This window comes from Periophthalmus magnuspinnatus, chromosome 14 (genome assembly GCF_009829125.3).
Source record: "Periophthalmus magnuspinnatus isolate fPerMag1 chromosome 14, fPerMag1.2.pri, whole genome shotgun sequence".
Taxonomy (NCBI): Eukaryota; Metazoa; Chordata; class Actinopteri; order Gobiiformes; family Gobiidae; genus Periophthalmus; species Periophthalmus magnuspinnatus.
This window is the reverse complement of record NC_047139.1, coordinates 31,966,721-31,992,218: the sequence shown is the minus strand read 5'-3', so window position 1 is coordinate 31,992,218 and position 25,498 is coordinate 31,966,721. Positions and strand designations below refer to the sequence as shown.

The 25,498-nt window shown below is 38.1% G+C and overlaps 4 protein-coding genes and 1 non-coding gene across 5 annotated transcripts; all 5 read right to left on the bottom strand.

The window, feature by feature from the left end:
* Positions 1-509: 509 nt before the first annotated feature.
* sumf2 (sulfatase modifying factor 2) lies at positions 510-7,788 on the bottom strand. The gene is made up of 9 exons (XM_055226380.1): positions 7,704-7,788; positions 7,492-7,633; positions 7,303-7,417; positions 7,175-7,219; positions 6,654-6,804; positions 6,343-6,398; positions 5,560-5,644; positions 2,549-2,690; positions 510-2,465 (listed from the first exon to the last, which is right to left on the bottom strand). Exons 1-9 carry the CDS (start codon positions 7,753-7,755, stop codon positions 2,363-2,365), a joined length of 891 nt encoding a protein of 296 aa, XP_055082355.1. The 5' UTR covers positions 7,756-7,788; the 3' UTR covers positions 510-2,362.
* A 427-nt stretch (positions 7,789-8,215) lies between these two features.
* On the bottom strand, positions 8,216-13,697 carry cct6a (chaperonin containing TCP1, subunit 6A (zeta 1)). Its single transcript, XM_033978353.2, has 13 exons — positions 13,419-13,697; positions 12,741-12,804; positions 12,504-12,638; positions 12,253-12,426; positions 11,170-11,273; positions 10,759-11,029; positions 10,152-10,234; positions 9,802-9,898; positions 9,563-9,710; positions 9,152-9,285; positions 8,964-9,066; positions 8,603-8,675; positions 8,216-8,509 (listed from the first exon to the last, which is right to left on the bottom strand). The coding sequence occupies exons 1-13, from the start codon at positions 13,553-13,555 to the stop codon at positions 8,437-8,439; spliced, it is 1,596 nt and encodes a 531-aa protein (XP_033834244.1). The 5' UTR covers positions 13,556-13,697; the 3' UTR covers positions 8,216-8,436.
* Positions 9,381-9,515, bottom strand: LOC117382044 (small nucleolar RNA SNORA22). The gene has a single exon (XR_004542278.1). It is a non-coding gene; the product is annotated as a small nucleolar RNA SNORA22 (small nucleolar RNA).
* Positions 13,698-14,823: 1,126 nt separating the features above from the next.
* On the bottom strand, positions 14,824-19,186 carry LOC117381760 (protein NipSnap homolog 2-like). Its single transcript, XM_033978770.2, has 10 exons — positions 19,049-19,186; positions 18,218-18,342; positions 17,979-18,024; positions 17,814-17,908; positions 17,295-17,365; positions 16,983-17,123; positions 16,876-16,907; positions 16,438-16,532; positions 16,269-16,352; positions 14,824-16,017 (listed from the first exon to the last, which is right to left on the bottom strand). The coding sequence occupies exons 1-10, from the start codon at positions 19,138-19,140 to the stop codon at positions 15,953-15,955; spliced, it is 846 nt and encodes a 281-aa protein (XP_033834661.1). The 5' UTR covers positions 19,141-19,186; the 3' UTR covers positions 14,824-15,952.
* Positions 19,187-19,480: 294 nt separating this feature from the next.
* mrps17 (mitochondrial ribosomal protein S17) lies at positions 19,481-20,558 on the bottom strand. The gene is made up of 3 exons (XM_033978771.2): positions 20,398-20,558; positions 20,059-20,212; positions 19,481-19,873 (listed from the first exon to the last, which is right to left on the bottom strand). The coding sequence occupies exons 2-3, from the start codon at positions 20,179-20,181 to the stop codon at positions 19,559-19,561; spliced, it is 438 nt and encodes a 145-aa protein (XP_033834662.1). The 5' UTR covers positions 20,182-20,212; positions 20,398-20,558; the 3' UTR covers positions 19,481-19,558.
* Between the last annotated feature and the right edge of the window lie 4,940 nt (positions 20,559-25,498).

The window sequence follows — 25,498 nt, the reverse complement described above, 5'->3', positions numbered from 1 at the left end:
GAAAGCATGAGATGATGTGACGTCAGAGGAGGATGTGGCCTGACAGACCTGTATGTCTGTGTGTGTGTGTGCGTGTGCGTGGTTTCAAACAAATGACGTGCAAACATACCTGACACTGGCTTGGCTCTGAAAAAGGGAGGAGACCTTTTGATCAAGAGAAAGAATAAAATTAGACTGGTTTGACGTATTGAAAACCTCAGTGTGTTTGGTAACCAGGATAATAATGAAGTGAAAAAGAAGAGAAAACCTAATAAAAACTAGAAAGTATAGAAAGAGTTATAGTGAAAACAGCCCATGTTCAGACTTTGGACTTAGTTGCCTTGAGGAATAAAACTAGTGTATATATATATATATATATATATATATATATATATATATATATATATATATATATATATATATATATATATATATATATATATATATATATATATATATATATATATATATATATATATATATATATATATATATATATATATATATAAAATCAACAGAGAAGTTGTCTTGAATTAAAAAGTCTGGTTTATTGAATCAACTGTGCACAATCATCAAAGAGCTGTTCTCCCTATCAGTGTCGTCTCAGCTGACAAATGAAAAGTGTGTATTTATACCATCAAAACAATCATGCCAGTTTAGTCTAATCAACGTGGCTGGAGGCTGCTAGACGCACAAACAAGAGATACACTCATACACAACAACAGATGGTATTACGAAGATGAAAATAAACAATGAAACAAAAATGAAAATAATACAAGTTACCTATTTATTGTGGTTACTGCAAAATAGACCTATGGCTTTATCTCCCTTTGGAGAACTATGTCTGGAAAACAATGGCACTGCTGCAGCAGTCTAATATATCTATCTATAAACATTGATAAACATTATATAAAAACATGAAATAAAATATAGGCATTATCACTGCCCTTCATAATACAAAAACGTCTAGAGAATATTGAATAGGTAGGGCGTTTATGCCAAATAATATCCCTTCCTTAGTTAATAAGAATGTTCCCAAAATTGTGCTCAGAAAGTTGTTGTCCTGTTAATAAACAGCATATTTAAACTGGTCTCTGATTTCTTGGCAAAAAAGCATTTATGGAACTTTCAATCACAAAGTCAGTACATAAAAATAAAAAAAGCAACGTTACCACACTTAGTCATCAGCTATGTATGATCATGTGGGGAATTCTATGAACAAACAGACCTTTAGGAAACATAGGGGCTAATTTTGGTGATCATTAAAGATAGAAGTGAGTCAACATTCTGCTGAAAATATCTGTCAGGAAGTACCGGTTTACCTCAACGATTGGGCCCAAGTAGGACATGATAAGCATGTTGATGTAATGCTAATATACATTAATAAGTCTGTTATGCAGTACACCTATTGTGCATTTACAGACATATTTCTGGATGCCTTCTTTATAAATTGGTAATATGCATAATCTTTGCAAGTTTGTAATTGGTGCGGTGTTTCAATTGCCGAAGAATTTAATAACTCCAGTGTGAACTTATGAATGTGTTCAAGTCAACAGTGACAAAGGAAGTGATGACGCTGGACAAAGTAAAAATGTTGCTATTTATAGATTGAAACTTTAGCATTAATTACACATTTTACGTCATCTTTGAGTCCTTAATGTCTGCAGAAAATTGGTTACCTCCTAAACCAACAACTAAATCATCATGTACATATATTTTCCCATTTTCAGTATTTTTGTAATTTATGCCCTAAAATGAATATTACTGGAAGAAAGGGGTTAAATGGCCTTGTAGAATAAACAAAAGCTACAGATGGTCACATTTTTTTTGATGGAAACATGACATGGAAACATGACAAATATGTCATGTAATATGGGCCATTTAATTTTATACTCTAGTTAAAATTTGTTTCATGTCAAATTGGATCCTTTGGCATTTTAAATGACGTCTTTCTGTGTTTGCACAGTCACCTGAAACCTTCTATAAATCAGGCCCAGTGTTTCTGCCCCTTCAATCACACATGGGAAAGCAAACAGAGGAAACAAAGACCTGGACCAAAACTGGTCTGGACTTTTGTCACATCAAAAAGATGAACTTCTTAAAAGTACTGAATGGGGAATGTTACAAAAGTCAAGTTTTGGTTGTTTACTAGAAATAAATTCACAGTAATGAAACAAACTGTGCAGCAAAATATTTTTGTTGCAAACATGTTTGACAAATGCCATTTTAAATCAACAGTAAAAGTTTATAAAGAAAATAAATAAAAATACAAGTAACACAAATATATTTAAAGTCTCCAAAGGAGCAATGCAGTTGTCACTTCATTCACAGTACTGCATACCCAACCCTAGACAAATCATTTTATTATTAGTGTAAACATAATTCATAATTCAGATCTGTTATGAGTTTTGTCCTTTTTGTTGTTAATGGAGGCAGCACATCTGAAGCTGAGGTTATCAGATGCAGAATCAGGGGTATTTCCCATCCTAAACAACAGTACAACGGAATGTTTAAGACAAAATCTTATTGTATTATTACTTTACATCAATTACTTCCTGTATGGACTGACCTGGTGGTGATCCTGGCCTTGTGATTGGCTGATCCATCTTCAGTGTCGATCCATGAAGCTCCTCTCAGCACAAACATCTTCTGAGATTCAGGAAATGGAGTTGAGGTCCATTCCCAGGTATTTCCCAACATATCATACAAACCTATAATGTAAAATGACATATTTCAAAACAAGAAGATGTTTTATAGTATGGCAACTAGGTATAATTTTACACTGTTTATTCTAGCATTCCTATCCTTGAACCGCTTTTGACAGGTGCAGATCACCACAAGAGCTTCAGCTTTGGAGATGCTCTGCCCCAGTCCCCCAGCATCAGAATTTCTCTTCTCAGACTTTCTATTCATCTAAAAATTAACTGCATAGCCAGGTTACAGCATCTCCTGGTCTACATGGCTTTAAAGCAACACTGTGTAACTTTCTTGAAGTGGCACATCACCTACATCATTTCATGGATATAAAGTTAAAATCATACTTTAGATCATCATGAGTTCACCATGGAGGTGGATTCGTTTTTTGCCATTCTGTGGAATATTGAAGCCAAAGGAATAACACGCATGCAAACAAGCAGGAGGAGTGTGGGGAAGCTGGCCCGAAGCGATCAAGTAGGAAGGAGGCAGACTCAAAAAAAAAGTCCCATTAGAAAAAATTAATTTCCAGCGTTGTGGTACCCCATCAACAAAAAAAATCATACATATTTACAAAAATTAACGGTGCTCAACAAAACTAAGCAACAGAACTTAAACAACTAAGGGAAAAAGCCACATGTACCCTGGCTACACTGATGTCTCTACTCTGTCTAATTAGCCCTGCTAAAATACCCTCCTGCACCTGAAGCACCTCCCCCTGGTATACACCATCGCTTCCCCAGGTGCTGTGGGTGTAACATTAGCAGAATCTTAAATGTAAAGCCATATCTCAGACCCCCAAGTCCCTAAACTAAAGTGTTTAACACAATAACCATAAACACTTAAAACATTGAAACCAAAATACATAAGACATTAACACAAAAAATAAACTTAAACCAGTTTTCCCTCCACATGGTTTGGCCCGCGACCACACCCAAAGGGCACGCCCCCTCTTTGTTTGGACCATGTGGAGATGCAGGTAAGTGGCTTGATGTATTAAACTGAATTGACACATTTAACTAGTGATGGTAAAACCGAAACCTCATGAAACATTGAACCACTTTGAGACAACTGCACTGAAAATGACACACTGCTTCAAATCATTTGACACAGTCAGAAGAGCGACATCTGCTGGATTTTTCTGTAATGCATTTGTGTGGATGTGACGTAAAGCTTCCATTTTATTTTTATTCTATTATAACTTATTCTCCTGTTTATTATGATATTGTTTTGCATTATTTTGTGTCAACTTGTGTTTAAATAAAGTTGCTTTTCCCTCTTTGGCACAACTCACGTTTTTAAATGTGGTATACAAATAAAATAGCTATTTTCTAATAAAAAAAAAATAAAAAAAACTTTTCAAACTGGTGTCTTTGTGTCCTATACTTGTATGTATGCATTAGTTTTACTCGGACTCGGCCAACTAAAGAGTTTGCAGCTACAGAGGCATTTTAAACTGGAAAAATTGGAGAATAAAATGATGTGGTTAAGCAACTGGGATAGTGATTGTGCAACTGTAGTTTTTCTGAAATTGGAACATTTTTGGAAAAGGTGTCAGGGATGTGAGTGGGGAAATGTGAGATACGGTATTTATAAAGTTTTAAAGATTTTCTCTTGAGCACAAATCAAACACTTGACTTTATTCAGGTTTATTAAGTCAAAGTGCTCCCATGCATATGACCGTGCTCTTTTTGGTGGCAATGGCTGTCCCTCTATATGTCCTCCTTACTGTCTCACTCACACTCTTTCAACCACTCACTCACTCTCAACACTTACCTACTACTTACCTATATCACCTACCTAAAACTATGACTGTGTATTATTTAGGCCTAGGTGTATATTGATGTGAATCTGTGTATGTGGTGGAGTGTATCTTGTAAGTGTTATACATTTATATACACCAAGTGTATATAAATGTATCTGTACTAGGTGTAATCTATTCTTACCTGCTTTAATATAAACTTTCCCTTATTGAATAACTAGTATAGTGTTAGAAATGCCGTCAACAAAATCTCCTCTCAATACCCACAATTCTTGGGGGGGATTCAGACTCTTTTAAAGCTTTGACACAATTATAAGCCACCCCCATCAAAATTCCCGCAAAGCAGCTTGAAAGCAGAGCTCAACACGTATCTCTGACACTTCTGATGTAACGAGGCCTCGGTTTGACTGGTCACGTGATTTTTGGCGTGGTGAAGCGCATATCGAAACAACGCTCGGCAACACTTCCACTTCATAGGGTCAGTACAGTGTCGAGCTGAGAGGCTCGAGCGCAACATCTCTACATTTAACTAAATAAAATATGTTTAAACTAACAAGTGTGTGGTGATTTAACTAATTGAAAAACTAAACTAAACAAACCTGGGATAGTTCTATTTAGTTTTGTATTGCAAAATTATTGAAAATGACCATTTGAAAGTGTGCACAAACAAAATGGTAAATATTAAAAAAGGGACAAAGGCCCACTTTGTCACAAGGAGCCAGGCAAAATAAAAGTCAGGTTTGCAGAGGTGACAAGCATTTCAGTGCAATAAAAACATCCTAAATGAAAGTTTCGTAAGTTTTTTTTTAGCTAAAAACTACATGGTGGGGCTTTAAAATTATTTTAAATACAAACATTCTTGTTCATTGTGAGTGGGGTCCCTCTCCACTTAGATGTAACTTAGCCTGATGCCGCCACCTGCTTGTCTTGACTAGTTTAATACCATACTGTGAAATATCAGAAAAATAATAACCTGCCCAGGGAGACAGACTCCAGGTGTATCGTTCACCAGAAAAGTTATGCAATGTACGTTTAACTTTAACTCCACCTTCACTAGCGCTCATAGTGTGACATCTAGGCTTATGTACATTGTTAATTATGGTAGTATCAAATCTTGCAATTACCATAACTGTTTTGAGGGGGAAAAGCAGTCACAGGAGAGGCGCCATGAAATCCGTCTTCAGCAGTGTCATTGTCAGGAAAGGTTCCCTAAAACATAAAGAGTATAGATAAGACTGTAGTAATTGCTATTTCTTTTCCCCCATTATGTTAAAAAGTTTAAACAAACGTGCTTAGAATCATTGAAACAGCAGCATAGGCAGGACAAATCTTGAGAGAGCCTCTAAAAAATGAGGTCCATTACTGTGAATTTGCTTAAATCAATGCAGCCACATCCCACATTGCAGGGGATCCGTGGCTTCAATACCACTGCCTTACAAATATCAGTATTCATGTTACATAAAAAATATTGTGGAAAAAATAAATAAAAATATGCATTCTTTATCAAAAATGTACTCAAAATGGTACCTATAAAGAGGAAAGTGAAACCCTTGAATATTCCTTCAATCACTAATAATTTCTTTTTAATGTTTAAAATTTTTTTACAAGGTATTATTGAATTTTTTGGGGGGCATTTTACAGTGACTGAGTATTTACAGATCAATGTACTGTGCATGAAACTCAAGCTCCTCTTTAACCTTTAACTAAATAGTTGTGGCTGGTTCTGTTAAGGAGTAAACACCTACACAGTAACAGTACACACAGTTTGAGAGTGAGAAGTTTCAGGGCATAGTTTCATATCAGGTGGTTGGAAAGTGCATTAGATCTGGTGAATTTCTTATAAGAACCACAAACCGACTGCTGATAATGTGTACAGCAAATAACGAGTATCACAGAAAGAAACAAACCTGCCATAAGTTGGCCCTTTTGGCTTTAAACTTATTGCCCCATGGGTATGTTTGACCTGAGAAGAAACATAAAATTACTTACTAATAATATACAAAGTTCTACATATTTTCAAAACACACAATAAAATGATGTAGGTATAAAGCTTTTTATGTTTCCTGTTTTTTTAAGATGGTTTATTTTTACCATGTGACCACATGGTAAAAATAAACCATGCTATTTTCAGAGCATGCAAAGCTTTATGCTGGATATTGGTAATAACTCATAATTTCAAATCATATTGACTGCAGATTTGAGCATATTAAATAAGTACCTTCCAGCCCCCCTCGTGCAGCCAACTCCCACTCCTCCTCTGAGGGTAGTCTCTTCCCTCTCCACTCACAGAAGGTCTGGGCATCGGTCCAGCTCACATGGACCACGGGGAAATCCATTCGCTCTTTTATCCCTGAAGCAGGACCTGCGGGCTGAAAAAATTAAACACAAGTTTTTAGCATCAAATCATTGGACACTAAAGCTTGGTATAGTCGTGCAGCTAAAACTATGTTGTTAAAAACTGGGGGAATCTATTACCAATATCACTTTTTGACATAATGAGGTAGAATAAATACGCTTTTGAAGTTGAATTTTTTTTGTGTGGAACTTGACCTAAGCAGGGGTTGCTTTATACAAAAACATCCAGCAAACAGCATGCAATCCTACTTGAGCACATAAATCAGTGTTGCTGTGTTCTCTGTAATGTACCTTCCACACTGTACTTACTGCACATAAAAAGTGCTCTAGAAAATTAAATCTAAATGCTATATCTGATACCTGACCCAAAATATGTGGCCTTACCTGTCTCCAGAATGCACGCCATACAGGCAACCACCAGGGCGCTGACTGCAAGAAACGCAAGGAAATAGGTGGACTCAAGCCTTAAAAGTGATAGATAAATATGACATTGAGGTATTATTTAAAAGTACCTTTATCCTTTCTGTGATTTTGCTCCTGGTCACCTCTGGCACAAAATCTTCAAACACAAAACTCCATCCTATCGTCTCTGCCTCTGTTTTGTATTTTTTTGCTCTCACAAACTCCCTTAAATTAATGCATACTATTTCAATAGTTTTGTCACTGTACCAACAACTGATCAAACTGATTAATTCAAATACCTGAAGTCTGCATTAGTTACAGGATACTTGTCTATTACAAAAGTCTGGACTTTGACTTTTCTGACTGGGGACTCTCCTTCTCTCCCATCAGATGCACTTGCCCCCATCAACAACGTTCCTCCAGTGATTTTCACCGCCCCATCTTCTGCAGTCAATTTAAAGAACCGAGTCAATGCATAATGTAAAAAGGTAAGTTTGAGTAAATGAATTACCTGCTGCTGCTGTGAGCAAATATACAGCTGAACATATCCAAATCACGAGCATTTTTCCAAGTGTGCGATTTGCCTTCACATGTCGTTTTGAGGATTTACGTTTACACAAGAACTGATATTTGTGGATGGAGTTAAACTTGGTCAGAATAATACTGAAGTAACATTGTTGAGGTAACGCGATAACTTGCCCAACCGCTAAAAGGTTCCGTGTTGTACCGCAGCATTACTAAAAGTTCCGCTTGTGCTTCACCTTTAATGATTTAGATCAGAAAGCCGGTACGAAATGTAACTCTAAAAAGTTTTAAAGAATTACAGTAAATTATTGAACTTATGTGGGATACTGTCTAATGTAGACAGTGCAAATTTGTAGCATGGCAGGATAAAAATAATATTTTACAGGTTAGCAGCAAAGTCTCCCTTTTATGACTTCATTCACTCTGACACCACTTATGTAAAGTTTTACATAAAGATTTATATAGTTACACAAACATGAAAACACACCAAAAACAGTCCAAGGGCCAAGAACACTTTAATGTGTAGAAACAAAACCGGTCAAAACTAAATCTCAAAGAAACTCATTGCTTCAGATGGATTTTTGATGAATCCATGAATAACATTTATATTTGATAGAAGATGGTCACAGGCTGTCCTCAAGACCAAAGTGGTTCAGGGAGTGGAAACCTAAACCATCGGTAAACTCAGTAAGTACTGACATCTGCAGCTGCTGTCCAGTTTAACCTTTGAGTGAAGACATTCCCGCTCGCATGATTTCATCAACCAACAGGATGTTACTGGCAATGACCGTGCTGCAAAAACACAATGCAGGTAGGTAGGATTAGCACATTAATACATTTCAGTACAACTGAATATGGTTTTATCATTTTAATTTAGACTGGTACCATGAATGAAGAAGCTGCTTCTTGACACTGTAGTTATCCCATACACCTGCCTCTCCTGCCACCATGGGCTCACCTGCAAAACAAACATGCTCAAGATTAGTAGGCCTACTCATAACACTACAGACCAATAACTACAAAAAACAGGTCTTCCAAAAATAGCTGTAAATTTAGAAAGGGCAACGTTACACAGAAAAACAATAATGTACATAAACACTAACAATGCTATTTTGAGTTACTTTGTCATATTAAAGTTTTTCCTCCCTCATTGTATTCAAAGAAGTGTGTAATACTAATTTATTGCTGAGCAGGCTCACTACATAATGACTATACTGCCCCCAGGTGTCTATAGTAAATACTGGACCTGTGCTGAGGTCTACTCCCACAAGCTGCCCAGACTCCTTGTACTCAGTCTGCAGCTTCAGCAGAGTCTCTTGTTGGTCGTACCCAGAGTTCTGAGCTAAAACCTACAATGAAAAAGAACACATTGATAAACTGTACAGTCTTATAATTTCGCTCAAGAGTTTATCATATTACAAGGCTGTGTTTTACCTTTGGGATGATGAGGAGGGCATCTGCGAAGGCCTGGACTCCCAGCTGAGCTCTGCCTTTGACGCTGGGCTTGTGCTTTACTAAAGCATCAGCCACAGCCACTTCAAATGCACCAGCCCCCGCGACTACACAACCTACAGGAGGGAGCAAGCATAAACTTGAAGTAACAATCAAATTTAGTCTATACCTAAAATTATTTCAACAGTCCTTAGTATTATGAGCATAGTTATTTTGTGCTGGTCAGCTGAATACATGAAAGAGAGACTGGAGCTGTCTTTATGCAGAGGAAATGACCGGAGTTGCTGTAGCACAGATTCAAGACCAGAGAGGCTCACGGGAGCGTCTCTGGGTGTTCTCTGTGCAAAATACAAACTATACACATACAACTATGAACTCCCACATGACGCGTACCATCTTCGATGGCATTCTTGACGGCACGAAGTCCGTCCCTTACAGCATCTTTGATCTGTGTTAGAGTGTGTGTGTTTGGCCCTTTGATCAGCAGTGTTACCGACCGAGGGTTCCCACACTTCTCAATAAATGTGTACTTCTCCTCTCCCTGAGACAAAAAAAAAAATACACTCAAAATTAACTCAAGTTAACAAAGCTTCTACATTTTCAAAAAAAAAAAAGAGAAAGCAGATCCTTACCAATGTGTGTTCATAAACGAGACCGGCATTTCCCAAACACTCTGGAGTCAAGTCTTCCACAGAGTTCATGGCAATGCCACCACAAGCAAGGGTCAGTCTGGGGGTAAAAACAATACCATTAACACGCTCCAAAAGACAATTACTAAAGAATTGATGGTGCTTTTGAAGAACCGTGTCACCATTTTTTATGGCTGAAGTAATAAAACAATAAGAAACCCTCCAAGTAATACTTTTATAATTCTTTTGCAAACTTTTTTCTTAGTTTACAGGGTCAAAATCAACCACAACAAATAAAAATACACATGTGTATTATAACTAAATCCAATAGTCCAATTATGGGTTGGACTCACCTCTCCATGTTCCTCCTTTTGGCCCTACGTAGAGCTACGATACCTTCTTTAGCCAGAGCGTCGAGAGAATATGGGTCAATACCCTGCAAGAAACACACAAAATAAAGATGTAATATCTAAGAACATACACCTGACTGTACTTTGATACAAGGTTGGCATTTAGTCCTGGTCCACTGAATACATGTAGGAGAGATGGAGCCCTCATAATGCAGAGGTACAGACCGGAGTTTCTGTGGCACAGACATTTTGACCAGAGGTACCTACAGGAGCACCCTAGGGTGTTCACTATGCAGTTAAGAGTTAATGTTTTGTAACTAATAATTTAAGGAAAGAAAACCGTTTCAGAATTAATTTTGTCCATCCTTAGTGTAAAAGTTTGGCAATAATTGGTAAAGAGGGTGAATGTTTAAAGATTTAAGGGGGCACCAGTAAATTGAAATACAAAACTGAAAATGTTTGAGAAATCATGGGCCAGACAATGACCAATTGTTTTATAAGACAGAACTGTCTACAGATTGAATATTTACTAGGATAGTAAAAAGTATAGTAAAAGCTACTTTCTTTTAACAGACCATCCATCATGTGCTTTTCTTCTGTTTATTCATACCTTCTGGTTGATGACGACAAAGCCCTTCTCTCCATTGGGACATACTTTGTTTTTCAGAGCAATGATTTTCTGAACACGGTCTTCAATGAACTTCCTCTCGGCTGCCACCAGTTTCTCTCGCTCTACGGCACTTTTGTAGAAAAAGCCAGAGTTCACCTCAGTTTTCTCGTACTCCAGAGACACATTACAAGTCAGAATATAGGCATCCTCCACTCGCTTTTTCATGTCGGGATGTCGGGCACCATGGTCCAAAACCAAACCTCTGATCAACCTGTGGGTAAAGACACAAGTGTTAGAGAGGTACCCCCAGCCAAAAAAATGACTGATGTAGACAATGATTCTAATTGAAGGCAGCAGGAGGATAGTCATGTTTTGTTTAAACCATTTGTGAATGACTGAATAGCCACTTACTGTGTGTCACAGTCGATCTTGTGTTTCATGTCCATGATCTCTACCATGTACAGGTCAATGGGTTCATTGGGTCGAGCAATGGCCAGCACAGCATCTACTACAGCCTGTCAATAAAAACACAATTTAAAATTTTATTTTCTATTTTGTCATCTTGTGCCTTTCCCCATTTAACATGAACAAACATTTACTTGTTTTGACGAATGCTTCTGATTTATTAGCCTCTAGGCTGTAGACATTTAGCGTTTACTTATACAAGTTTTGGTCAACTAAGACAACATCAACTAATAAATTGGTTAGACTAATAACTTTATGTAGATTATAAGGATTTATAGGGACAACAGCCAAAAGGAGAGGTTTGTGACTGAGTTAGGTGGAGATTCTGTGTTTTTTTGTTTGTTTTTGGCATTGATGTAAAAAGGCAGATTAAACTGATTAATTTGTATTTATACATCATTTCCTAATACCTCTTTCTGCATAAATAGTTGTTTTTGCATGAACTCCCGTGCAGGTGTAGTCTTCAGAGTGCAGTTTGGGTCAGACACAGAAACGCATATAGTTTTGAGGGCTTTTTCCCACAGCCCCTTTTTAGTCGACTAATTGATCAGCACGGAATGCCTTTGGTTGACCAAGCCCTATTAGCTACAAAACATGGCATTATTTTATCCTGGTTAGCTGAATACAAGTAGGAGAGATGGGGCTCTCTTAATGCAGAGGTATAAACCAGTGTTTCTGTAGCACAGATGTTTCAGACCCACAGTAGCAGCCTTAGGTGTTCATTGTACAATCCAAGCCTTATCCACTTATTATAGCCTTTAAAAACACTAAATTCCATATTAATTCAACAAAAGTACAAATGTTCTATGAAGTTATTTGAGCCAATAGGCTAGAGTCTAAACATTTTTGTGATGATACAGATATATATCTGGAATTACCTGGAATTTCCCCACTGTGGGACTAATAAAGGCATATCTTATAGGACTATTACGGTCAAGCACAAATGCCAGTGTAGAACTTCCATTTGCTCAAACACTTTACAGTTTAAAAAGACGGTGAGTTCCATAAAAGAGCAGCCTTCAGTTGTACCTCAGTGAGGAGATCTGCCAGTTCTGCATGGACCTTGGTTCTGAGTGAAGTCTGCGCCACATTGATGAGTGTTTCTCGGTTCATTTCCTGTGTCACCTTGACTTCCTCCAAAACGGCCAGAGATTTCTCCTTCGCTGCTTCAAATCCTTCTGTGATTATTCTTGGATGTAGACCCTACAGCATTAGTAAAATCTGGTATTAACAAAGCTCAAACAACCAGTATAAAATGGTCAATGATCAACTCATCTCACCTCTGAAATATACAGGTCTGCTTGTTTCAGCAGCTCTCCAATGATAAGAACATTTGATGTTGTACCATCTCCTGTAATGTCATCCTGTGCCGTTGCCACTTTGGCAATGAGAGATGCTGTTGGGTGCTGAATTTGCTGCAAGAGAGTAAAATGTTATAGCCACCTATAAGCAGAATATAATTATAAAATTAGTATTAAAGTCATGTTAGAAAGTAGTTTAAATTGAGCAGTATGTACCATTTCGTGTAGCAGAACATTGCCGTCTTTGGTGAGCTTTATATCTCCAGCACCAGACACCAGCCTGTGAACAAGACAAGATCAAAAATAATGTAAACAATGAATAAACTGTAGCACGCTGTGATATTCAGATCTGAAATTATACTAATAACTCAGAATTGTCAGGTTTTAAGATGAGTCGTTGTCGTAAAAGGACAAGATGCGCCAAATGCATCCTTTGTTTGAACTTCCTCAACGAAACTCTACTTGATTCATTTTCATTTTAAATGGCATTTGATGAATAGTGACAATGAGAATCCATTTGAATGCTTACTGCCACAACATTACCGGACATCATAGTATTTGTACGCTGCTCAGGAGCTGGGATGATGCTGATGAGCGCAGTGGCGGTGCTTACAACGATGACTGGGCAGGACAGTGCAATAGACACGATTTTACATCTAAAGCGGAGGCCATAGTTTTATAAAGTTTGGGGGATATATGGTTTCTTAACTTATTTTGAATATACAGAATACACATCGCAGCTACAACCATGTGCACATTATGCGCTTTGTGATAACAACCACGCTTCATGTGCAAGAAGCCGGGCTGAAGCTAAGCCCCGTTAGCCGTCGTTAGCCCGTTAGCCGTTGTTAACCTGTTAGCTTAGCGGCGCGTGCTGCACAAAGACGCACTCACATTTTCATGGTTCCCTTCGGTCCCAGGTTACTCCTCAGCACGTCCTGGAGCCCACGAGCCGCGCTGATGTTGACCGCCAGAGCGGCCTGGGCCCTCGCAACCTCCGCTTTCGGGTTCAAGGCTTTTACCGCAGCCATGGCGAAGCAGCTCTACCAGCGGTATTAAGTCAAAAGTAACGCCGGTAAGGAGTGTCTACCGCTCAGCTCAGAGGCTAAAGGGAAGAGAAGCAGCTTCCAGAAGGCTCCGACACGTGTTCTGAGGCTGCGTTTAATGAGCAGCAGTCAGAGTGGGAATGCAGATACTCTAAAGGTCAATACTTTCACTTTGACTTACCGGGCTTGAAATATTAACAAGCCGCAAATAGAAGCATTCATCAAATAGATGTATTAAGATTTCTGTTATTATATAACCCAAATTCTCAAATAGAGGATTCAAGTCACAATGTGTGTATCATGCAACGTTCTCATAATAGAGAAATAATAGATATGAAATCCAAGTCTTTTAATGTTGAACTTCCATGGTTTATGGTTTAACAATGCTTGATATCTACCTCAGTCAGCCTGAGCCTGATGATTTGTGTTATCTCCCATAAAAGTTTAACTCAGTTAGGATTTAGGGAATTTATCTGTGTGAATGTGATTATTTTTCAGAATAAAGATTACCCACTTTGATTATGTGTTTACAATTTGTTCATTGAATTTCCGTTATTTCCTAGTTGAACTTGAAGGCATCACTAAAGACAACTAGCTGATTATGTAAGAAGCATAGGAGTGTCCATCTGCCACTGCCTTCTTTTGATGGAAGAAGGACAGACCGGATCAGAAGGCAATAACAATAGAAAACAATCTGGACATTTACATTTAAGGTCTTATATTACAGAAAATTGATTCTTGTGAGCTTCAAGCTATGTTATAATAGTCAAAAACATTTTCAGAGTTGTCTTTTGTTCCATAAACATGTTTAGGTAATTCTTTATTATTAGTCTGTCTACATCTCCAAAGGTCAAAATGCTCTGTTCCACATTCTGATGTCATGTAGTGGTAGTTTTCAAGTTAACAGCTCCTTTTACATTTAGATCAGTAGAGATTGGCAATTCCAGAGCTGAAATCCAAATGATTCTAGAGAAGGTGCATGAGGTTTAAAAACACAGTGGAGCACTTCCTGTATTACCGCATGACATCACAAGTTGAATCAGAAAGTTTTCTTTTTGAGAGGAACTCTCTCAAAAAGCCTAAATATGCAGGGTTTTGGTGTTACACATGTAACATGAAACAATGAAACAAAACTCTATGTTTTTGATGAGGAAACATCATCATAAATCAGAAATTACCCTTTAAACAATTCCAAATTCATAAATTCTACAAAAAAAATCTCTAAGTATTTTTTCCTTTTTTGTTCTTGCTATATGCGACTGTATCTCATCTTTAAATAACAGTTCTTATTTCTCTTTTAGCCTTTTTTTTTTTCTTTTTCTGCATACATGGCAAAGCATTCTAACCTAAATGCTGCAAAAAACAATTTTTTCCCCACCATGTCATGTCTTTTATTGATGTATTTTAAAGTTAGGCAGCCATTTAATTTTATAGTTAAAATCGGACAGTAACAATGGCTCGCTTGGGGAGCCAATCACTCAATTAGGTACTGTGATCATTTGAAAAAAATATTCTCATTTAGTTGACATTAACTGAATCCATGTCAAAGTTCAGACTGTGTACAGCAGTAATCGATACAAATGTAGTTTTTGTTAAAGAGATCAATTAAAAACATAAGACAATACCAGAGATGCTAGAAATTTGAGTCATATTTAAGATTTTGAAAGAATAAATATTTATACTAAAACAAAGCTTATTTTTGTTCAATTGTGCATTCAACAATATTTCAGCCATCAAACCTAATTGCACAGCAAGTTAACAGTACTTCAACATCCTGCAGTTTCCCCCAGTTGGGTATATTTTGAACAAATAAATATATTTTCAAAAGAACATTACAATCATTTTGAGATGCTTTCATTTGTAAACAGCAGGCTCCTCTCAGACATACAGAACAGACAATCCAAACATTTGACACAAAATATCCAAATTATTGAATTTCTATTATTTGAGATGGCGTATTGTTGTAAAATAAAAGATTGATGTTACAGAGAACTACACATACATTATTGTTAAAAAATTAAGACATTTTAACCTTGATTCATTTTCTGTGATGTAATTTGTTAATTATCATTAGAGGAGCTTGAAATTTGACCGTTAAAATAGCAACAGTAAAGAAGGAGCATGCCAATGTTGTTTGCATACAACAATTCAGTAACACAATGTCAGTGACCTTTGCAACAGGTATGTTTTTGCATGATGTCACTCTTAACATGTATGTTTTGAGCTAGAGCTAGCCCTACAAAGATACAAAAACACAAAAAAGAGAAAAGCAGATAGAAACCCCACATGACATGCCGCTTTTTTCACTGGCAGTGCACACTCCAATGGTTTGTTAAAATATTGATAGGCCTGATGGTTGTACAGCATCCGGATAAGCCATAGTTACTTTAAGGGTGAAGTCTTCATAGGAATCATTATTCTAGACTCCATGTGCTGGATCAGAGGGACTGTGGAAAGAAAGGTAAAAAGGGAAGTTAGTAATACTTTTTATGAACAGGACATAAAGAGACCAGCTGCCAATTCAAAGAGTCAGGTTACATTGACCTAATTATGCCAAGTATGTATACCATACTATTAATTTCATCTTGAATCATGTGTCAGTTATTACAACATAAAAGTGGTTCCCACTGAAAAAATAATGAAAACATAACATAGTAGTTACATTACAATTTGAATAACTCTTTGAACAAGGTAGTACCTGTGTAATAGACCACCTCATCCCAACCCTCTCGCTGCCAGGCTGCATTTCTGGTGTTTTCTCTTGATTGCAGATCTTTATATGCTGTAATTCAAATTTGAACATATCTTAGTTTTACTGAAAGAGGTACTAAACAGTTATTGAAAGATCCATTCAGTAAAGTACTTACCCCACAAGTGATGCACTTGATACAGACTACCAATCTGTGAGAAAAAGCCTCCCACTGCCTCTTGGTTTTGTTGGCGAATGTCAATGGCACGAGCCCTAGAGAGTTATATTCAAATATTCATAATTAATGATAGTAAATTACACTCAATTACCTTCCTTAAATTCAACGTAATGTTAGGAATTGCATTTGTTATTACCAGGCCAATTTACACATAATTAATCATAAAAAGTACTGAATATACCAATTATAATTAATGAGCAAACATACTCAAACATGCATGAACTAAATTGCTATAAAATACCGCTGAGTCACATTAACTTCTGCTTAATCTGAAAAACCAATAAAATACTGGTCAAGGACATCTACTCGAACAAACAAACTCAATGAGTCGACAACACAAAAGAAATACAAATACATTTAAAAAAAATGTAAGCTCACCAATAGTTTCCCCACTCAATCATGGTTCCTGGCTAACAAAAACATTATAGAAACAGATGAAACTGAAAGTTATTTTAATAAATAACAGCACATGAATAGAAAATTACCCTGAGCTGATAAGACCGGAGCTCATAGATGTTGGGTCCAGGGCGAGGAGTGGGTTCATTCCAAAAACTGAACTCAAGTAGCAGCTGATTCCTACGGGACAGCAGCATCTTCCCTCGCTCTGTTCTGTACTTAATAAAATCCTGTAAAAACAACAATATTGGTAGGTATCAAATTGTGTCATAGCAGCAAAACCTTTTGCCTACTTTATCGTTTAGCAAAGCACTTCAATTACTAATTACTTTTGGGTGGTAAATTTATTTTGCCAAATGGGGGTACTCATTGTTGTGGATCTAATCTGGACCACCCGTTACCTTATTCTGTCTGAGTTTGTTCATGACTTCGGTGAGAGCTGGGTATCCTCCCCGATATCTCCACAGGTGAACTGGAATAGAAGCAGCAGAAGAGCCAACAATAATGCAGCTCTCTCATGATGACACCTCTTTATCATTGTTTATTCATGAATTAACAGAAATTGTTTGGATGCCACATGAAGTATAAATATACACAGAAGAATATTGGAACACAAATAAGACTGTAATATAGCAAGAGGAAGCTAGTACATTTGAGGGAATGTCTTTGGTTTCTTTAGAGTATGCCATATTTATCAGGATCTAACAATTATGCATTTAATAAAAAAGTTCACCTTATATACACATTGCTTTAATCTTTTAGGTAGCTAGATGTACTGATAGTTGGTTCCGATGTATGGATTTGTATTGTTGTAATGTTGTTGTTTTTTTGGTTGGCATACATTCTAAAGTTGCTGTAAGGAGGCTAATCTTATAATACCTTGCACACATAGTTGACATATTTGTTTGTGGGTCTCATACCTGCCTGATCCTGCTCCCCGTACCATGTGTTCCATGTCCCCACCAGCTCACAGGGATACTCGGGGTTAGCGTGGATTGAAGGCAACACTTCTTCACTAAAGGGAAATAACATTGTCACATGAAGGCATATACATAACCACCTAAAGTAAATAAGGAGATCCTTACCAAAGTTCATTGTAATCATCAAGGCACTCTGGCTTGACATTGTGAACTAAATAACAAAAGACAACGAATTAAAATAATATATGGATCAATTGAGATTACAAGTTGACGTCTTCAAATACTTCACATGAATTACATTTGATTACCAGTAGTTTTAATGATAGTTGACATTAGCTGAAGTTAATTATTAATTATGTTGCTATTTCTGATAACAACTCAAAATACCAAATGTTGCTACATACATTGTATTTTGTACAAGTTGTTGTCTTCCTTCTTGGAGAGCAGTTGGGCATGAGCATCTTTCCTAGGGTCAACCTTTCTCACAAACAGAGACTTGAACCAACTGTCAGGAGAACCAGAGATGCTCCTGAAAGACACAAAAAGGGGTATTTGTACATTTCTGTATTTAGATAATGACCCACCTTTACTTTCACGACTAAAGTAAACATTCTATTATCTATAAACAACATTCTCTTAGGTTTGGCCTAAACTAAGAGTAAGATGCATAGGCTGCACAATAGAGTAAAGCTACTTGTTACAGGACCCTGAACTAAGGTGTTCTGGGAAAATACGTAATACATTGGATAATCAAAACAATGATACATCATGAAAATAAAATAACGAAAATCCCAAACAAAATTTGAATAATAGGGTGGACAAAGCATGTTACAGCAAATTCACTGACAGATCAAATCCTTCTGATAAGTGTTTCGGGACATTTTGACCTTCAAGTTTCCATAGAGTTGGGGAGCCGTTTACAACGCCACAACTAGATGCACATTCAGTCACAAAACTACACCGTTCACTGCACTTCTTATATTGTATTTGCTTCAACATCGGATAATCCAGGATGGGAATTGCAGCGTTTTAAAAGGTCAATATATAACTTATTTCTGCGGCTAATGTTAGCATCATATGTCACTGGACAAACGTTGGGTAGCGCTGTGCGTAACTTTAGCGTTAGCTTAGCCACATAGCATACTGTACTTTGTCATTGATGCTGTACGCAGGAAACACAAATCTAATCTTGTATTTTCACCTGGAATGCTGGCAGTCAGTGCAAAAGCCTTTACCTTGTGGCTATAATGATTTGTCCGTTCGCCACAAACCAATTTCTTGTGCATTTCAGGCCGCTGCCGACTGTCTGAAGGACCCTGGTCGCCATCTTTACCTGACAACGGCTCTCAGCTCTGAGCGACAGGAGGGCTGTGGCCCACTCACGGGCAAAAACATCTATTACATTTGTAATTGCCGACACACAATTTGTCTTCGTTATATAGGTATTTGTTCTTGGAAAATGTAATGACCTGCAGACTATTATCTAAGACTCTTGCAAACCGACCTACTAAAAAATTGAATTATATCAACGCAACATTGAATATCCCATTCGTCTATTGAAGATATTAGACTTGTTTTTTACGGCTTGTGTTGGTTATGTAGCTCTACAGTCGTCAATCAATAACACATTAAAGAGCAATAGGAGAACAGGTTTGAAAATATGTTTATTAGTACCCACTTTGTCGGCTCAAAGCAATCACAAACAGTTCAATAACCAAAAAAGGGTCAGACGATTCGTGTCTTTATTATGTCTGTGAAGATAATAAAGCTTTAGTTCCACTGGAGGTGGCAGAAATGTTCAGTTCCTTCAGTTTGTCTGATAATATGTTCTCCAAGAGACTTTCTGTAGGTTCTGTCAGAGGCTCCATAAACTCTGCTCCTGCCACTCGTTTGCCTGTCAAAGGATCCACTACCCTGCCCACTTTGTACACAATCTCGGCTAGTTCATGCTTCACATGTTTGGACCTGGGTTCAGGAAGAGCCTTGAGAAGGACAATATCTCCCACAGTGCACTGCTGCAGGACATCATGCGCGAAGTAGGTCTTCCTCTTGTTGAAGTACTGCAAACAATAAAATAATTTTGCTCACTAGACTTTATGTCAAATAAAAGGGATGGCATTGCTTGTATATGTTTTAGTTATATATACTTTTTGCTTTGCTTTGCCTTTAGTATACCATATGCAATTATTTGCATATTTATAAGTCAATCTTATTCATAACATTTTAGTTAGTTGAAAGCATTTACCTTGAGCAGATAAGGGTCCAGCGACAGTCTGGTGACTCTAACCTTGGCAGTCTTTATCATTTTGGTTCCTATAACTCTCCCAATGATCCATGTGGCTTGAACGGCAGGTCTTTTCACAGACATCTTCCTAGATTCATGTAGCTCACAGTAGCAGCTGAAATTTAAACGAGGGCGTTTATTCATAGGCACCCGCAGACGTAGAAAGTACATTTAATTATTACATTACGAAAGTATCACAAAAATTATCAACATTGACCTTACAAGCAAGTTCTAGGTATCCAGAATACAGTTAAAAGTATCATAGCGGCTAACGCTAGCTTTTTATTAGGTTAAACCTACCTTAGAAACACCAGAAAAGAAGATAACTGTTTGTAGCACTTGTAGCAATTAAAAGAGACGCAAGATCAGCACAAATCACTACTGACTGAAATTTAAATTAAATGCAGATTAAATAACTGAAGGTCAAACGCGAGTCGCATCCTTCATGCTACTCAGAGGGACATATTTTGGTGACGTACGTACGGCAAAGGACGAAGGACAAATCAAAGTGAAAGACATAATTAAACCTATATAACTACGATATTCCCCCCAAAATAAAGAATAGGACGAGAAATTATGAAATATACAGTTATGTAGTTTATTTATTTATTTATTCATTCTTTGTTTTGACACTTTATTTTTCAACCCTTGAAATCGAGGTGATTATATCTCTGAGATGAAGAGAATTTGTTTATACCAAATCACTGCTTTTCTTGGATGTGAAGAACTGTAATAGTAGTATTTGGTTAAAAATATCAACTATAGACTATTGTCTATAAACAAAATTACTCACTCCAATAATCTTAAAGTTGATATGAATAAACAGGGATGTGATCAAATAAAACAGCATGTTCATCCTTGCTTGTATGACAATTGCGCATTCATTAACATCTCTTTACAATGAAGGAAATTTAACACAGATTAATATGTGTGCATTTAAACAGTGGTAGCCCAGAGCAGGCCCTCACTATTGATCTCCACCACAGTTGGACCAATCTGGATTTAATCAGGACCATGTTGTAGTAAAACTCAGATTGGGGCTTGTGTTTTCCATTTAAGGCAGTGCAAGGCTGGTACTTTTCTGCCAAAATTGCATTGGCCAGCCTTAGCCTGTCTCATACAAAAACACCGAGACAATTCACAAAGTCCCAATTGTTTTGTACATTGCTTGCTCAAAATAGTTACACAAAAGTAATCAGTTATGTAAAATCAAAGATGCAATGATGGTTTCCACCTTGGAAAATCCAAAAAAATGTACACTTACTTTCATTAAGCCAGGACCTCAATCTACATGTGTCAATTACATACATAACACAATGTTTACCTAAAGATAATGCATATTTCATGGAGCAGACCAGACAGTACCTTATCTCCTTTTAATCATGTGGAAAAGTTACATAATCCAGGGGCTGATAGCACACATACAGCCCCCCACACACTTGCTTGGTGTGATAAAATACTCTCGAGAATCACAAAATCAGGCCAGTTTTCTAGACTAATGAGCTATGTTCAATTTGTAACCCCTCGATAGATATTTGTTAACAGATTGAAATTGATTTGATTTGATTCGTTATATCAGCTAATTAAATGTACTTTAGTGGTCAGTGCATGGGGTACATTTGATTGAGCATTGTACCGTGACAAAATGACGTACTTTACTTTGCAATATTTACTTTTGTTAAAGGTGCACTATGTAATTTTTCTGGTGCTTGCCTCTAAGGAGATGTCATTCCTTTGCCTATAATGTTACAAAGTGTGGCATCTATCTTGCATTTATTCTATTGCAGGTGTTTTTATTGCAAAAATACCTTGAAAAATATGCATTCTTACTGTGAATGGGGTCACTTCTCCACTAATCTGACCTGTTACCTGGCCTGATGGCGACATCTACTAGCCTCCTTGGAGATAAACTGTGGAATATCCCAGGCAAAAGAAATGACATCCATGACGACAAGCAGGTAACTAACTCTCCACCTGAAAATTTACATAGTGCCCCTTTAGTGGCAACAAGATATAACTGTAATTAATTTGAGACATAACATACCCTAGAGAAGAGAAGTTATTATGAAGTACATTCAATAATAATAAATTACACTTACACTTGTAATGCGCTTTACAGGCTTGTCGAAGCCTATCAAAGTGCTACACTATTCATTCACTTCCACACTTGGTGATGGTAAGCTGCACTGGGGCAGACTGACAGAAGCAAGCCTGGCAATCTCCACCATTGGCCCCTCCGACCACCACCAATCATTCACGCACACACCACTTTCATACTGTGTAATGTGGATGAAGTGTCTTGGTCCGAGCAGGACTCGATCCTCTGACCTTCAGGTTGGGGGACCAAAGCTCTAACCACTGAGCCACTGTTGCCCAGATCAGGTGCAGGTGCAGAATCTATGCCAAGTTCGTGTATGAATTACTGCACAATAGGAGAGAATTGCTGTGGCAGCACAGATAGGCAAGTGCTAAAATAGGTTGAGAGATTATTCTACATGTTGTTTTTGTTTGTGAAATTTATCAGGTTTTCAAATGTAAGTTGTAGGTTGTCGAGCTTGTTCTTGAAGTCAAAAGTTTAACTTGTGATAGCATAGAAGAAGCGAGGAAGGGAGAGGCATGGCTGACAGGAAAAAAGCAAGGCAGTGCTAACATAACATAGCAGTTAGTCATTACTGAGAAGCTAATCTGTTCATAGTAGACGGCTGAAAGGTGAATAAATGTGTTCCCCTTTTTGGGCTGCAGCCAAACTTCTGCGCTGGATGTTAAAAGATGGTTATCCTGAGACTTGTTTGTCTCTTTTTCCAGGCTTTTGTTTCACTCCTTGCTTAGTTTAACTCAGTGAACAATTAATAATCTGTGGAAAAAAGTACTAATGGCACATGGTCCTATTGTCTGGAATCGGGACTCTGGAATGGGAGTTCACTCAACAGGCATCCACAATATCCAGTACTGCTCTGTGTGTTTGATTTGATAACATTTACAAAAACTTAAAACTGATACCACATTGCTAGGTCATATTTAATCGTGATTTTATTTTTCATAAATTTAGATTAGATTAGCCGTTATTGTCTCCTTATGGATACATTCCTGTTGGGCAAGTAATGGGCACAAAACACAACATTTGCTCAACAAAAAGACAATAAAGGCTTATCTAATCAAAATGTATTTAAAATAAATCAGGATTTAGCAATGTGGTGTCAAATAAGTGTAAATGACAAACAAAAACACATGGATATTGCTGATGCCTGTTGAGTTATTTACCAACCAACCATATCGCCACATCAGGAAATCTTGAATGGACAAGGTGAGCATTATTTGAGTAATGTCTTTTGCTTGGCCTTGTGTCACATTAAAGCCTATGTTGCTACAAGTTCTAACAGCTGCTACAGACTGCTTTAGTTTTTCTGTTTACATTATTAATGAATAGGGCGTGTTTATTCCTTACTTTGCATGCAAATAAATATAAGGTTAGACAGTGATGTATTTACTCTGGTGTGGACCAGTCTACATTTCAGCTCTGACAGACATGAAATTATTGCATCAAATGTGTGTGTAAAGAGAACACTTGTCTAAAATATGTGTCAGTACCATTTTATATTAAAAAATACTAAAGCCTATAAGTGATTGACCTGTCCAGGATTGAAAAACATATGTTGCAAATTGGACCAAAATACAGGAATGACTGGTATCACACCGCATGTATTTAGACTTTTCAACTGCTGGGATTCAGATGATATCACAACATTCTACATTCTATCCAATAACATTTATTACAGATGTGGGGCAGTTCAAATTAATATTGTTGAAATCCAGATTTTTGTTGTCATAGAGTGAGGTCTTGGGTCTAGTCATTAATAGGAATGATCAGGTTCAACATTTGTGGTCTCTGGAGGCTCAGTCTCTGCTTCCTTCTCGGAAGGATTGGGATTGAGGAGATCCTCATAGTATTCCTTCCACTGTCCAACAACATCCCCAGTCGAGGTCAGCAGCTCTCCACCTGCACTGTAAACAGTGTTGGTGAAGCACAGCTTCCCCTTCCTGAAGCATCGGATGGCTTGCCAGAATATCCTTGAGAAAGACCGACAGTCCTCCTCCATGGCCCATTTCTCCCAGCTTTTGCCTCTGCAACAGCACAAACTGCGAGACGCTTGCCCCGTCAGTACCTGTCAACTGCCTCAGGAGTTCCATAAGCCAACAGGGCTTGATAGGGCCTGACGACATCCCTTACTTCCGGCGTTCACCACTGGGTTCAGGGGTTGTCACCACCAGAGGGACCAGAGACCTTGCGACCACAGCTACGAGCAGCCACATTGACAATGGAGGTGGAGAACATGGTCCAAAGCTCTCCCAGACGTGTGAGTTGAAGGCCCCCCCGTGACAGAAGGCTCCATCAGACGTTCCCAACAGACCCTGATGACACGCTTGGGTCTGCCAGGTCTGTCCGGCTTTCTCCTCTGCCAGTGGATCCAACTCACAACCATGTAGTGATTGGTTGACAGCTCAGAATCAGAATCAGAATCCTTTTATTGCCATCGTTTGTGAACACAGTTCACAAACTAGGAACTTATTTTGGTGATAAAGTGCAACATAAAACATAAAACACACTGAATAAATACAAATACAAATAAGGGCATGCACGAAGTTAAAAAAAATGATATGCTTAAAAATCAAATAAACTACTTAAAGGTAGAAAATATATACAACAGCAGCATCGGAACAACAGTGCAAACAAGACTTATTAAAGTGGCCGGTGTTATAAAGTGTCCAGTTTTGTGCAAATATTATAAAGTGTTCATGAGACAAACTGCAGAGGGGAACAAACTGTTCTTATGACGAGAGGTTCTGGTCCCAATGGACCGTAGCCTCCTGCCAGAGGGAAGTGGCTCAAATAGTCCATGTCCAGGGTGAGAAGTGTTAGCTGCGATACGGCCTGCTCACCCCCAAGTCCTGGAGACGTACAGGTCCTGTAGAGATGGAAGGCTGCAGCCAATCACCTTCTCAGCAGAGCGCACAATGCGCTGCAGTCTCTGTCTGTCCCTGGCAGTGGCCCCAGCGAACCACACAGTGATGGAGGAGGTGAGGATGGACTCAATGATGGCCGTGTAAAACTGCACCATCATCTGGACCGACAGCTTGCGTTTCCTCAGCTGCCGCAGGTGGAACATCCTGTGCTGGGCTTTCTTGATGAGGAAGCTGATGGTTGGCTCCCACTTGAGATCCTGGGTGATGCCGGTGCCCAGGAAGCGGAAAGAGTCCACAGTGGTGATGGGGGAGTCCGTCAGGGTGAGGGGAAGCAGGGGGGGCTGTGACTTTCCTGAAGCCCACAAACATCTCCACTGTCTTCTGGGCGGTAAGCTCCAGGTTGTTGCTGCTGCACCAGGACACCAGCCGGTCCACCTCC